The 12,388-nt window shown below is 44.5% G+C and overlaps 1 protein-coding gene across 1 annotated transcript; it reads right to left on the bottom strand.

The window, feature by feature from the left end:
• Positions 1 to 4,221: 4,221 nt before the first annotated feature.
• LOC117459522 (neurofilament heavy polypeptide-like) lies at positions 4,222 to 6,795 on the bottom strand. Its single transcript, XM_071205610.1, has one exon. It carries the CDS (start codon positions 6,793 to 6,795, stop codon positions 4,222 to 4,224), a length of 2,574 nt encoding a protein of 857 aa, XP_071061711.1.
• Between the last annotated feature and the right edge of the window lie 5,593 nt (positions 6,796 to 12,388).

Raw genomic sequence — 12,388 nt, forward strand, 5'->3', positions numbered from 1 at the left:
GTTGTGACCTGTCTGGTTTAAATGAGTGTGTTGCTGCTTTGATGAAGCCTAATTTGATAACGTTTCAAATTAATTTCTGAAATATTTCGTTACTAAATATTTCATGAGTAATATAGTTGTCTTTGTCACATTTTATTTGGCATTAGTAAATAATTATGCACATTTACAGATATTTTACATATGAGTGATAACACGTGTTATCAGGGCTATTTTGCACAATAGGTGTGCCTTGAGATTTTGACTTGTCCTTTGGTGCCTTGGGCACAAAAAGTTTGGGAACCACTGGTTTAGAGAATCGCAGAGCTCAGAGAAAGGAGAGGAGATGCCTTTAAACAGAAACGCATTAAACCTCTCTGTCTGTTTCTGCTTCTGCTTTCACACCAGGGTTTCCGTTAGCCGGTAATTACCGGTTTTTAGCTGGTACAATTTATAAAAAACCGGTAAATTCAAAACCTGCCGGTCAAAATGTCTGGTAATAATTAGGGAGGCTCCGATCGATCGGCCGCCGGTCATTATCGTCGATATTCACTCTTAATAGTTTGATCGGTGCTCTCTATAAAGGCCGATCAGGAGAGCTGGATCTGATCCATATGGACATAAACGCGAGTGAAGTGTAACCGGAGCGAGAGAGAGATCAGATCAGCTGCTGAGTCTGACGGAGACACGCAGCTCTGCATGATCACCTGAAGCCCCGCCCTCTGTTTAGCGGGCTGCAGGAGCTGCTTGAGAAACGGACGGGCTGTCAGGAGAGAGAGAGAGGGAGAGGGAGAGGGAGAGGGAGGGAGAGAGAGGGAGGGAGAGAGAGAGAGGGAGAGGGAGGGAGAGGGGAAAAGAGAGTCTCCGTTTCTCCCGTGTTATTATTCAAAGTTGATGTAAACTTCTGAATAATGTACGTTATCTACTACAAGTAGTTTGTTTGAATGTAATAATTATGTTGTTGTTTGTTGTGGAATCATTTATTGAAAAATTAATCTGAATTTTTTCGATCTGTTACGATTATAAACTGAAGCAATATAAAAATGAGACCGGTGAACTGAGTTTTAAACTGAAGCATATCTGCTCATAGTCCGGTAATTACCTGCTAACGGAAACTCTGCTACACAACTATTATTATTATTATTGAAATATGACCGGTAAGTTTCAAATTTGTCCGGTAAAATAAATTCTGCCCGGACATTTGACCGGCGAGAAAAAATCCTAGCGGAAACCCTGTTTCACACCGAGCTGCAGTCGATGCTCCGAGCTGCGGTCAGAGTGGTGAGTTATCGAAGACAATTCTCTACCAAATAGAAATCTGTCCTTCGTCTCACCGAAAATACAAACACACATATTCTCATGTTCATAATGGAGCCATCCCAATGCTTTGTTGCATCTAAATCAGTGCTTCTCAAAGTGTGGTCCGCGGACCTCTGGTGGTCCGTGAGCGCCCCTAGTGGTCCGTGAGTATATTGGTAAAATGTCACATTTGAAATAAATACATACATTTAAGTTTTCCGCACTCTCACGGGAATATCTCCGCAATGGAGCGAGCTTAAATGTCACTTTCTACTGCATGATATAGCCCAGGGCAACACCTTCGTCACACATGTTGCCACCTGTTCTACCATTTTCAGGCGATTTATAATCTGTTCTAGAAAAGCGATGTGTTTTGGGATATTTGTGGAGTTAGGTGGTCCGCGAGCGATTTTTTATTGGTTAAGTGGTCCTTGGTATGAAAAAGTTTGAGAGACACTGATCTAAATGGATCTGAAAGTAAAGACAAATATGGACCAGGTGAGTTTTATGGGCTGTTCTACTTTATTTAATTTCTGTTAGCAACTGGAACTCATTTTCACATCATCGGGGTTAATACTATAACTGTGGTACATTCAGCTGCTTGCAATAACAATGGAAATGGCATTAATACAGGGGGGTCAAAGTCAAACACACAGTGGGCCAAATAAAAAAAATGGGTACTAGTGGAGGGCCGGACTGGTTCAATGTGTATTGCAGAACGTATTGAAATGAACTTATTGCACATATTAAACCTGGAACTAACAAAGCTTAAATTATTGCCTATAAAAACAACATTAAATAATCAGTTGCGTTCATTTCTCACGGCTCTATCTGCAGCTTCTCCAGAGTCACTTCTTATGAGTACATTTCCCCACAGGCCGACAACAGCTTCAACAAAACTATTCCCCTCACAGAGAAACCAAACATGCCCTGTTGTCGTGAGAGAAAAGTGCAGAAGGAAGCATCCATTGAACTCTTGCTGCTCTGAGATGCTAGCTCAGACACTTGGCGTCTCATCTCGGGTGCAAGGTCATCAATGTTTGGGCTCTGAGCGGAGGAGACCCTCAGGATGGAGGGAAGGTGCAATATACCGGCGGGCCAGATCTAACAGGAATTAGAAATTATCCTGCGGGCCGAAATTAAATCCACCACGGGCCTGATTTGGCCCCCGGGCCTCGAGTTTGACACAATACATTAATACATTTTAAATAAGCTTGTAAAAATAAAAACATTTAAGTTTAATTATTAAGAGACTTAAGTTCAAATAACTCAATGGATTTAGTACAGTACACTTTATTTACCAAAGTATCCATAACAATAAATACTAGAGTTACTTGGAGTCGATTCAAATAATTAGTTTCATACTCGAGTTGTTTGAGTCTGTAACTGAAATGTATTGGCAAAAAAAACACGTGTGCCAAGATATGAAATGCTAGAAGTGGAATGATCGCATTAGGAGGATATATTATGGGAATGTTCAGCTTCATGCTTCCAAGCATCTCTCCAAGTCACTCAACGACTCGCAACGACAATCATTCGGACAGGAAGCTCAGGTAAAGTCATGAAAGATGTTTTATTTATTTAATCTGATGGTCTTTGCAGGATCCCAGCACGGTTACAGAGATGCAAACATTTACTTGTATCTTCATAAACGTGGATTCTTGCATGCTTTGTCATTAGTACACAGTATTTCACAACATTTCTCAGTATCTCATTAAATGCGTTAAAACTTTAACAAACCACAACAAAAAATAAACACGTGAACTTGTAGTAACCACACATCTTGAGAGATTGTCGTTAATGAACTTTAACGTCATCAGTTCATAAATTAATAATCATAATTATAAACGTGCGACAGTTAATCGACTAATTGCCTGAATTGGTTGACCAGAAAAACGAGTGGAGGGCAGTTATAGTACACAGTGGGTGTTTCTCAATGTCGAGGAAGGATGCTCCAGAGCCACTATTTCAAGGATGCTACGTCATCGAGTGCCGCCGAAGGACTGTTCCAATGTCCAGGCTCCTTGGAATTCTACCGAGCCCGGCGTCCTTCGTTACGGGAAATTTCGAGGCTGCACATGTGCATACTCCGGTCTTAAAATCCCCACAATGCTTTGCGCACGGAGCAATTTCCCAATCGTTGGCGGAAATCGAGCTCCATTTAAGGCGGGGCCTCGCACATGACGCACACCTGTTAGCCTGTTCCACCATTCTTCGTTTTCCGAGGCTAGGAAGGATTCTTGCCTCGCTTCTGAAGGACCCGACTCGGAGGGACATGTCCTCCCAAGCAAGCGTCCTCGACATTGAGAAACACCCAACCTCTTCAGTTAGCAGTCCTTTAGCTTTATTGTCACCAAAATATAATTTAACAATGTGTTCATACTCGATATGTGTAAGTAAGGTGGGGACATTCAACACAAACTGGTATAATTTTAATAAAATTTTATTTGAAATGAAAGAAAAAACATATCTGAATTGAATGCCTGACTTTTTGAGCCAGGGCAATTCAATTCTACAAAATAAAAGAGCACTTTAAAATATAATTTGAAGATAGATAAGAGAGGGTGAGGTACATAGGAGGAGGATACGAGGATGAAGTAAGGATGGAGGTAGATGGAGAATTGAGAGATTAAGGAGGAAGGGGAGGTATGGAGAGGTATGGAGAGGTATGGAGGTGTACAGTATGGAGGTGGACAGTATGGAGGTGTACAGTATGGAGGTGTACAGTATGGAGGTGTACAGTATGGAGGTGTACAGTATGGAGGTGTACAGTATGGAGGTGTACAGTATGGAGGTGTACAGTATGGAGGTGTTTAAGTGAAAACCCTATACAGAAATACGATAGAGAGGGAGATGAGGAAGGGTATATGGCTGTGGGGTGAGGAAGATGAAGGAGAAGAGAGATGAAGAGGGGGAACAAGAGGGAGCTACTGTCGTCATAAACAACTAGCAGTGGCCTCTATTATACTCCTCTCTTTTCTTCTCTTTTTTCTTATCCTTTCTGCTTTTCTTCCTCTGCATACGTACCCTTCCTTCCACGGGGGTCTGCCCTTCTTCTGGGTCCTTCACCTCTCCCTCTACTGCCTCCGTCTGCTTCAGGTCGGACCCTTCTTCTGGGTCCTTCACCTCTACTGCCTCCGTCTGCTTCAGGTCGGACCCTTCTTCTGGGTCCTTCACCTCTACTGCCTCCGTCTGCTTCAGGTCGGACCCTTCTTCTGGGTCCTTCACCTCTACTGCCTCCGTCTGCTTCAGGTCGGACCCTTCTTCTGGGTCCTTCACCTCTACTGCCTCCGTCTGCTTCAGGTCGGACCCTTCTTCTGGGTCCTTCACCTCTACTGCCTCCGTCTGCTTCAGGTCGGACCCTTCTTCTGGGTCCTTCACCTTCTTCTCTCGGATCCTGCAGCTCTGGTCTTTCAGGACTGCCGCCCAGCTGCGTTTTGTCACCTCTCCCATTTCCATTTTCTGCAGAGCGACCTCTCTGGCCTCGGTGTTCGGTAAGTCGGGGAACTGTTCCACTTCTTCCCTCTCTTCCGTCACCTCTGACGTTTCACAGCTCTGGCCTCTATTGTCCGGGTTGTCCATCTCCTTTACAATGATCCCCATCTGTGGTACTTTCAACGCCTTGACTCCTTTCCTCTCTTGTTTCTTCTCCTTTCTGCTTTTCTCTGTCAGCAGCACTTCCTCTCCTGCCTCGGTCTTTGACTCGGAGACTTCTTCTGGGTCCTTCACCTCTTCCTCCACCTTCTTCTCTCTGGTCCTGCAGCGCTGGTCTTTATTGGCCACCACTGCTGCCCAGCTAAGTTTCTTCTCCTCTCCGCTTCCCGTTCCCTGGAGGCCTGCCTCTCCGGCTGGGAGTTCCCAGATAGATACTTCGGGGAGCTTTTCTGGTTCTTTCTCCTCATCCTTTCCCTCTGTGGTGTCACAGAGCTGGTCTCTATTGGCCAGGCTGTCCTCTGTCGGTTTCACCTTCATCCATATCGGTCTGAAGTTAGACTCCCAGCAGTTTGGGGTCTCAACAGCAAGGTCATGCATGGACTCCTCTGGTTTGATCAGTTCCTCATCCAAGGCAAGCCGTTTCTCGGCCTGGGCCTCAGGGAACTTCTCCTGCAGTTTGATATCCTTGACCCTTTTCTTCTGTTGCTTCTTCTTCTTTCTGCTTTTCTCTTTCTGCAGAACGACCTCCTCCGTCTTCTTTAAGAAGGAGAACTCTTCTGGTTCCTTCTTCTCCACCTCTGTGGTTTCACAGCGTTGGTCTTTGATGGCCACCGCTGCCACGAGGCTAAGTTCCTCTTCCGGCAGCTCGACCTCTGCTGCCTCGGTCTTCGGGAAGTCGGTGAACTCTTCTGGTTCTTTCTCTTCTTCCTCCACCTCTGGAGTCTCAACCAGGTCTTGTGTGGACTCTTCCTCTTCATCATCCACCTCTGGAGTCTCAACCAGGTCTTGTGTGGACTCCTCCTCTTCATCATCCACCTCTGGAGTCTCAACCAGGTCTTGTGTGGACTCTTCCTCTTCATCATCCACCTCTGGAGTCTCAACCAGGTCTTGTGTGGACTCTTCCTCTTCATCATCCACCTCTGGAGTCTCAACCAGGTCTTGTGTGGACTCCTCCTCTTCATCATCCACCTCTGGAGTCTCAACCAGGTCTTGTGTGGACTCCTCCTCTTCATCATCCACCTCTGGAGTCTCAACCAGGTCTTGTGTGGACTCCTCCTCAGTGAACTTCTCCTCCTGTTCCTCCATCTTTTGGACTTCTGTCACCATCCCTGTCTCCAGCTGGTGTTGTTCCTCAGCCGGGTCCTGAAGTGACTTTGCCTCCAGGATGTTTTCGACCTTGACTTCCACCTCCAGGATGTCTTGCTTCTCTGCAAGGTCCTTTGTGGACATGTCCTCCAGATGTGACTTCTTGTCCTCAATCTTCTGGAATTTCTCCTTGATCAGTTTGCTGAGAGAAGCCCAGCTCTGTCTTTTCTCTGCCATTTCTCTTCTGACCTTCTGTGCCAGGGAAGTGTTATCTTCCTCAACGCTGTCAACGTGTGTCTCCATGTTTGACTCTGGACACGGCTTGTTCTCTTCCAAGCTCTTTGAAGACTCTGCCAGTGCATTGTATTTCTCCTGCCAGTTTGTGGACGCGGAGAGACTGTGAGCGAGAGACACCTTCTCCTGTTTCAGACCCATGATTTCAGTGTCCCTCTGCTGGACCAGTTCCTGCCAGACATTCACAACTTTCACAAATCCGGCATTTTCTTGCACCAGCGACTGGTTAGCTTGCGTCAGACCCTTGATCAGAACCTCCCTCTGCTCGATCCTGGTGGTCACCATCTTCTGGTGATAAGGCCAACTCGCCTCCCAGTGCTGGTTCTTCGCGGCCAGGTCCTTTGAGTACTTGTCCAGAAGTTCATACTTGGACTCCCAGTGTTTGATAACATCCACAAGCTCAGCTTTGCTGAAGCTATTCGTGAGCTCTGCGAGCCTCTGAGCGGCTTCCTGCTCACACACGACTGGACGAATTATTCCTGCCATGGCACCGTTCGTTTTGACTTGAATTGTGCGTAGTTGGAATAATCGAAGTGTGTCTGTACGAAACCGTGTTTCTTTGTGGAAAACGGTAACTGTCTTTAGTAGATGTGTTCTCTGCAAAAGACGGTGTTGTTCGTATGTTGAATGTAGAAGTTACCGTATCGAGTAAATCCGAATGACTGAGAGCTGGTCCTGAGGAATACCAGAGTATTCCACTCGCATGTTTCGAAGGTTCCGAACATCAAGGCCGATGATGTCATAATGCATCTGTGATGCCGTTATTACATCATCACAGGTGATCACATGACCTATCAGCTGATGCAGTTATGACATCACGGATTCTAAATGGATTCCGAATTGAAGTGTGAAATAACAATACTCAGCACCATGTTCACTTCAGGCATTTAAATATATTATTATTATGTTAATTATCAATTTGCTTTTTTTTCTATTTTCTACTGATTTCTCAAATGTTATGAATCGCCTTCAGGTGCAGATTTTTGAGGTGTAATTTTAAGCTAATTGAAATTAAAATGTGTTGATTATGTACAATTTATATTTGCAGAAGGAAATTTAAATCAACAAAGAAGTCATGTTGTGGGAATCTCTGTTACGATACTAGTTATTTTATATTATCATTAGCATGTTTTCCTTTCCTCAGTGCATGCTGGTTGTTTTCAGTTGATCTGACCTGCTAAATAAAAGCTTGCACATGTAAATATGTACATGTTTACAGGTAAGTGTATATGTATGATCACTAAAATACATTTCATTCAAGTCAGCGGTTAATTATTTTGAGTTTAGCGTGAAGTTAAGAACAACAATGTCCGGCAGTGGCTCAGTAAGTAGGGGCTTGGACTGGGAGCTGTAGGGTCGCCGGTTCAAGTCCCCGACCAGACCTAAATATGGAGTGTGGACTGCTACTTGGAGAGGTCCCAGTTCACCTCAGTGTGCAGTCAAAAACAAAAATCCTGTTAATTATTTGTCGTGCTCTCTCTTCAGCTTCCGGCAGAACGCTCCTTTCTTCAACTCAATAACCTTTCCATCAACAAGGAAATTAAGTGTCCTTCTAAAATGAGATATCTGCCATTTCAAAGAGGTGACACTTACGGAGAAGAAATTGGCTAATCTAAGAAATGGGAGATTTTGAAAGGGTATGTGGTGACGTGAGAGTGTGAGTGACAGCAGCCCCGGATTATCTTCAATATATTACAGATATACGGATGAACTTTGAGTAATGATTTTAGGCCGGAATGGAAGTGAGAAAAATGTCTGCATTCCATTAAAGTCTGAGATATGAGGTGTCTGTTAGACAGTGACAGGTGGCTTACATTAGTCATCTCAAAGTGCGCTTTCACATCCCCTTCACTATTCAGTCTATTTCCACCCTATGCATGAGTGAGGAAAGAGACAGAGGTCAGTGTGTGTGTGTGTGTGTGTGTGTGTGTGTGTGTGTGTGTGTGTGTGTGTGTGTGTGTGTGTGTGTGTGTGTGTGTGTGTGTGTGTGTGTGTGTGTGTGTGTGTGTGTGTGTGTGTGTGTGTGTGTGTGTGTGTGTGTGGAGAAGTACAGGAACAGTGAGACAGAAAGAGAAACTAATTGGTAGTGAATGTACGACTGCCGGAGAGAAATACACCTCAGAGACAGATGAAATAAAAAGACAGACAGACAGATGCAGGCTGACCACACTCCTACACAATTAGATGTATTATATTTTAACATGCACGCTCACAAAGGCCATTCTCAGGCTTATACTGCCATCTAGTGGTGAAGAGAGATGAAAGATTTAAAAAGGCATTTACAGTTTCAGCATTGTTGCAGCAAAAATATCTTAAATCGAAGGCAACAATTCAACATACTAAAATATGAAGTTATGCAAAACAAAAAAAGATATGAGACAAAATGCGTGCTTTTGTTTTTGCTCCCATCTTCCATGAGCTGAAATCAACGATCCAAGACTTTTTCTAAGTACACAAAGCCTATTTCTCTCTGTGTTAGTGAGCGCTTCTCCTTTGCCGAGATAATCCACCCCCCTCCCAGGTTTGGCATAGCAAGATGCTGATTAGACAGCATGATTATTGCACAGGTGTTCCTTAGGCTGCTCACAGGCCACTCTGAACTTGGCAGGAACTGGAACACGCTGTCGTATACGTCGATCCAGAGAATCCCAAACATGCTCAATGGGTGACATCCGGTGAGTATGCAGGCCGTGCGAGAGCGGGGATGTGTTCAGGGATCGTGTGCAGATCCTTGCAACATGCATGGGGCCGTGCATCATTATGTTTGAACACTTGGTGGAGGAGGGGTTAGCTTCACAGGGTGTGTAAAATGGGTCCGAGGCAGGCCCGGTTCTACGGGGGTGCATAAGGGTGCACCCTCAGTTGAGTCGTTATGCACCCTCATTTGAAAAGTGGAAAAAAGAAAGTGAAAAATATTACATATATAATAATAATAATCGTAGTAATAAGAAGAAGAAGAAGAAGAAGAAGAAGAAGAAGAAGAAGAAGAAGAAGAAGAAGAAGAAGAAGAAGAAGAAGAAGAAGAAGAAGAAGAAAGAAGAAGGAAGAAGAAGAAGAAGAAGAAGAAGAAGAAGAAGAAGAAGAAGAAGAAGAAGAAGAAGAAGAAGAATTTAGTTGAAATAAAATAAATTGGAATTGTGGTTGAATAGCATTGTCTGCTGCATTTATTTGGTCAATTTAAACGGTAAGTAACGTTATTATGTCAGGTGTGCGTGACCTGTGCCGCTGCGCGTTCATCACCTGCAAGGTGCTGACACAGCAGTCAGTGATGGACATCAGAAGATGGTTAAAACAACCAGCCCTTATCGCCAGCAGTAACACTGCATCTACTGCAGGTAATAACAGTTCAGATCATGGGGACATTACGTTACCCTTGGCCACTGTCATGGCCAATAACGCCCGACTCGCCGGCTTTGCCCGCCTCGCCCACAGAGGCGGAGCAGCCGCAGCCATCTTCGTTGCCCCAAACACCGCCACCCCTCGGCGGCCCGCAAGTGCCAGAGGACCTCTGCAAAACAGAGCCTGCCCAGGTATATTTAAAAAAGTGCCCAACTCGCCGGTAGGCTACTCATTTTGCAGCTCATGGTTTCAAAACAGAGATTGGCTGGAATATTCATGTAAAAAAGATGCCATCTTCTGCATGTAGACATTTCGGTTCAAGTAAGTCAGATGCCTTCACCACAACTGGCTACAACAACTGGCGCCATGCTCTTATAGGCTACGTGATAAGGGACTGAGCAGGCATGAATCAAGCAAAGAGCACATAGATCCATAGATCTCTTCATGTTGCTCTCAAAGTGCACCAGATTGATGCTTTTAACTTCAATATTTAAAAAAAAAAATCTTCTCGGGGGAGCATGCCCCCGGACCCCCCCAGAGGAGGTGAGGACTCTCCTAGAGGAGATGAGGACCCCCTAAAGGGTGTTAGGTCCACTCCCCACTCTCCTCCCGTTCCTGTCTAAAACACTTGAACGCGCTGTCTTTAAACAACTCTCCTGTTATCTCCATCAGAACAACCTTCTGGATCCGCACCAGTCTGGTTTCAAGGCAGGTCACTCCACAGAAACTGCCCTCCTTGCTGTCACTGAGGAACTGCACACGGCCAAAGCAGCCTCCCTCTCCTCTGTCCTCATCCTGTTGGACCTGTCTGCTGCATTCGACACGGTGAATCATCAGATCCTCCTTCGCACTCTCCAAGAACTTGGAGTTTCAGGCTCTGCACTTTCCCTCCTCACCTCATACCTCAAAGACCGCACCTACAGGGTAACGAGGGTCCGAGTCCGACCCTTGTCAATTAACTACAGGGGTCCCTCAGGGCTCTGTTCTTGGTCCCCTCCTCTTCTCCTTGTACACAAACTCGCTCGGATCTGTCATTAGCCCGCATGGTTTTTCATACCACTGCTACGCTGACGACACCCAACTAATTCTGTCCTTCCCCCGCTCAGAGACCCAGGTCGTCGCACGCATCACTGCTCCCCATTGAAATCAGGACAGCAGAAACACATCTTCCGGCGCAGACTGAAAACTCATCTCTTTCGACTCCACCTCGAGCGATAGAATCACTAACAAAGAACTGCTAACAAAGCACTTATATACTAATAAAGGACTGGCTTATCTAAAGCCAGTTGAGTAGCACTTGAAATACTTGGCTCTATGAAACCTGATTGTAGCGGCAATAACTCCCTATGAGTTAGCTGCTGAGAGGCTAAAAGATGCTCTTTGCTGTGACGCGTTCCATGTAAGAGTCCGTATTTGTAGTCCATGGTGTTTAATAAAGACGAAAACAAACAATATACGACTCCAGACCTGACGGTCAACAGAAAGTATCGGAGCAAATTCACCCTCTTCCTACATCATATCCTCCCAACCGGCATCCAACAGGTATACCAATAAACCACACCCACGTGACCATTGCCGGAAGTGATAAACAACAAGAATGAAACGCGATGCAAACAGAAATACAAGATAATAATACAAATAATAAGTAAGGCAAAAACAAGCATTTTGGCTCCTACATTGATGTACTTTATGATTCTGTTTTCTTCAAGGTTGTGTCTTCCTGCTCGAATGTACTTATTGTAAGTCGCTTTGGATAAAAGCGTCAGCTAAATGTAATGTAATGTAATGTTATAAAAATAGCACTTTACCACTGCACCCTCTCTAATCTCAGATGCACCCTGAGTCATGTTGTTCTGGAACCGGGCCTGGTCCGAGGTTACCGGACACAGAGAGAGGAGCAGCATACCGATCAAACCGGACCCGGCTGATTCTCACAGAAACAACAACGCATTCAACCCTGGTAATGAACACACAATAAACATCAGACAAACTGCATTCAGCGACCATCTGTTTTGTGTCTGTCTGCGTAAAAATCACTCTAAACGTCATCTGTGTATAATGGCAACCCGAATAAAGATCAATGGACCACTCAAAATTACCATTACACTTATCAGTGTATTCAGTTGTCGACAACATACCAATATGTGATGAAGATACTTCAATACAGACGACACTGAACAATAACGGGAGTAGGACATTTTTCCTCGGGACTTTTTCTCTAACGTGACCTCTGGCAGGGTGGTGTGTGCGTGTGTGTGTGTGCGTGTGCGTGCGTGTGCGTGTGCGTGTGTGTGTGTGTGTGTGTGTGTGCGTGTGCGTGTGCGTGTGTGTGTGTGTGTGAGCCCTCAGCTGTCCTCCTGTCTGCCTCTCTGTCTCACTAATATATTGGAAAACTTTATTTAAAAATTGTGGAGGAAATTGGGTTTTAGCACAGTTGATCCACTTCAGAATAACATGAAATAAGGATAACATTTTTTTTTTTTAAACGATATCATTATTTTAAGATAAAGTGCAATTAAAGATAGAATCAAATATCTTTATAATGAAATAAGAAGTTAAAATCTTCAATAAAACGATACAATAAAATGGATTAAAGTATTTGTTTGACCATAAATATTCCAATATATACAGTGGGTGTATTTTTAGGCGCTATCCTCGAGTCATTACTGGAAGAAAAACTTGTATGAGAAATGAGACAAGCGTTGATTCATGTTAATTCCACACACACACACACACATTC

The sequence above is a fragment of the Pseudochaenichthys georgianus genome, chromosome 15 (genome assembly GCF_902827115.2).
Source record: "Pseudochaenichthys georgianus chromosome 15, fPseGeo1.2, whole genome shotgun sequence".
In the NCBI taxonomy this organism is placed as follows: Eukaryota; Metazoa; Chordata; class Actinopteri; order Perciformes; family Channichthyidae; genus Pseudochaenichthys; species Pseudochaenichthys georgianus.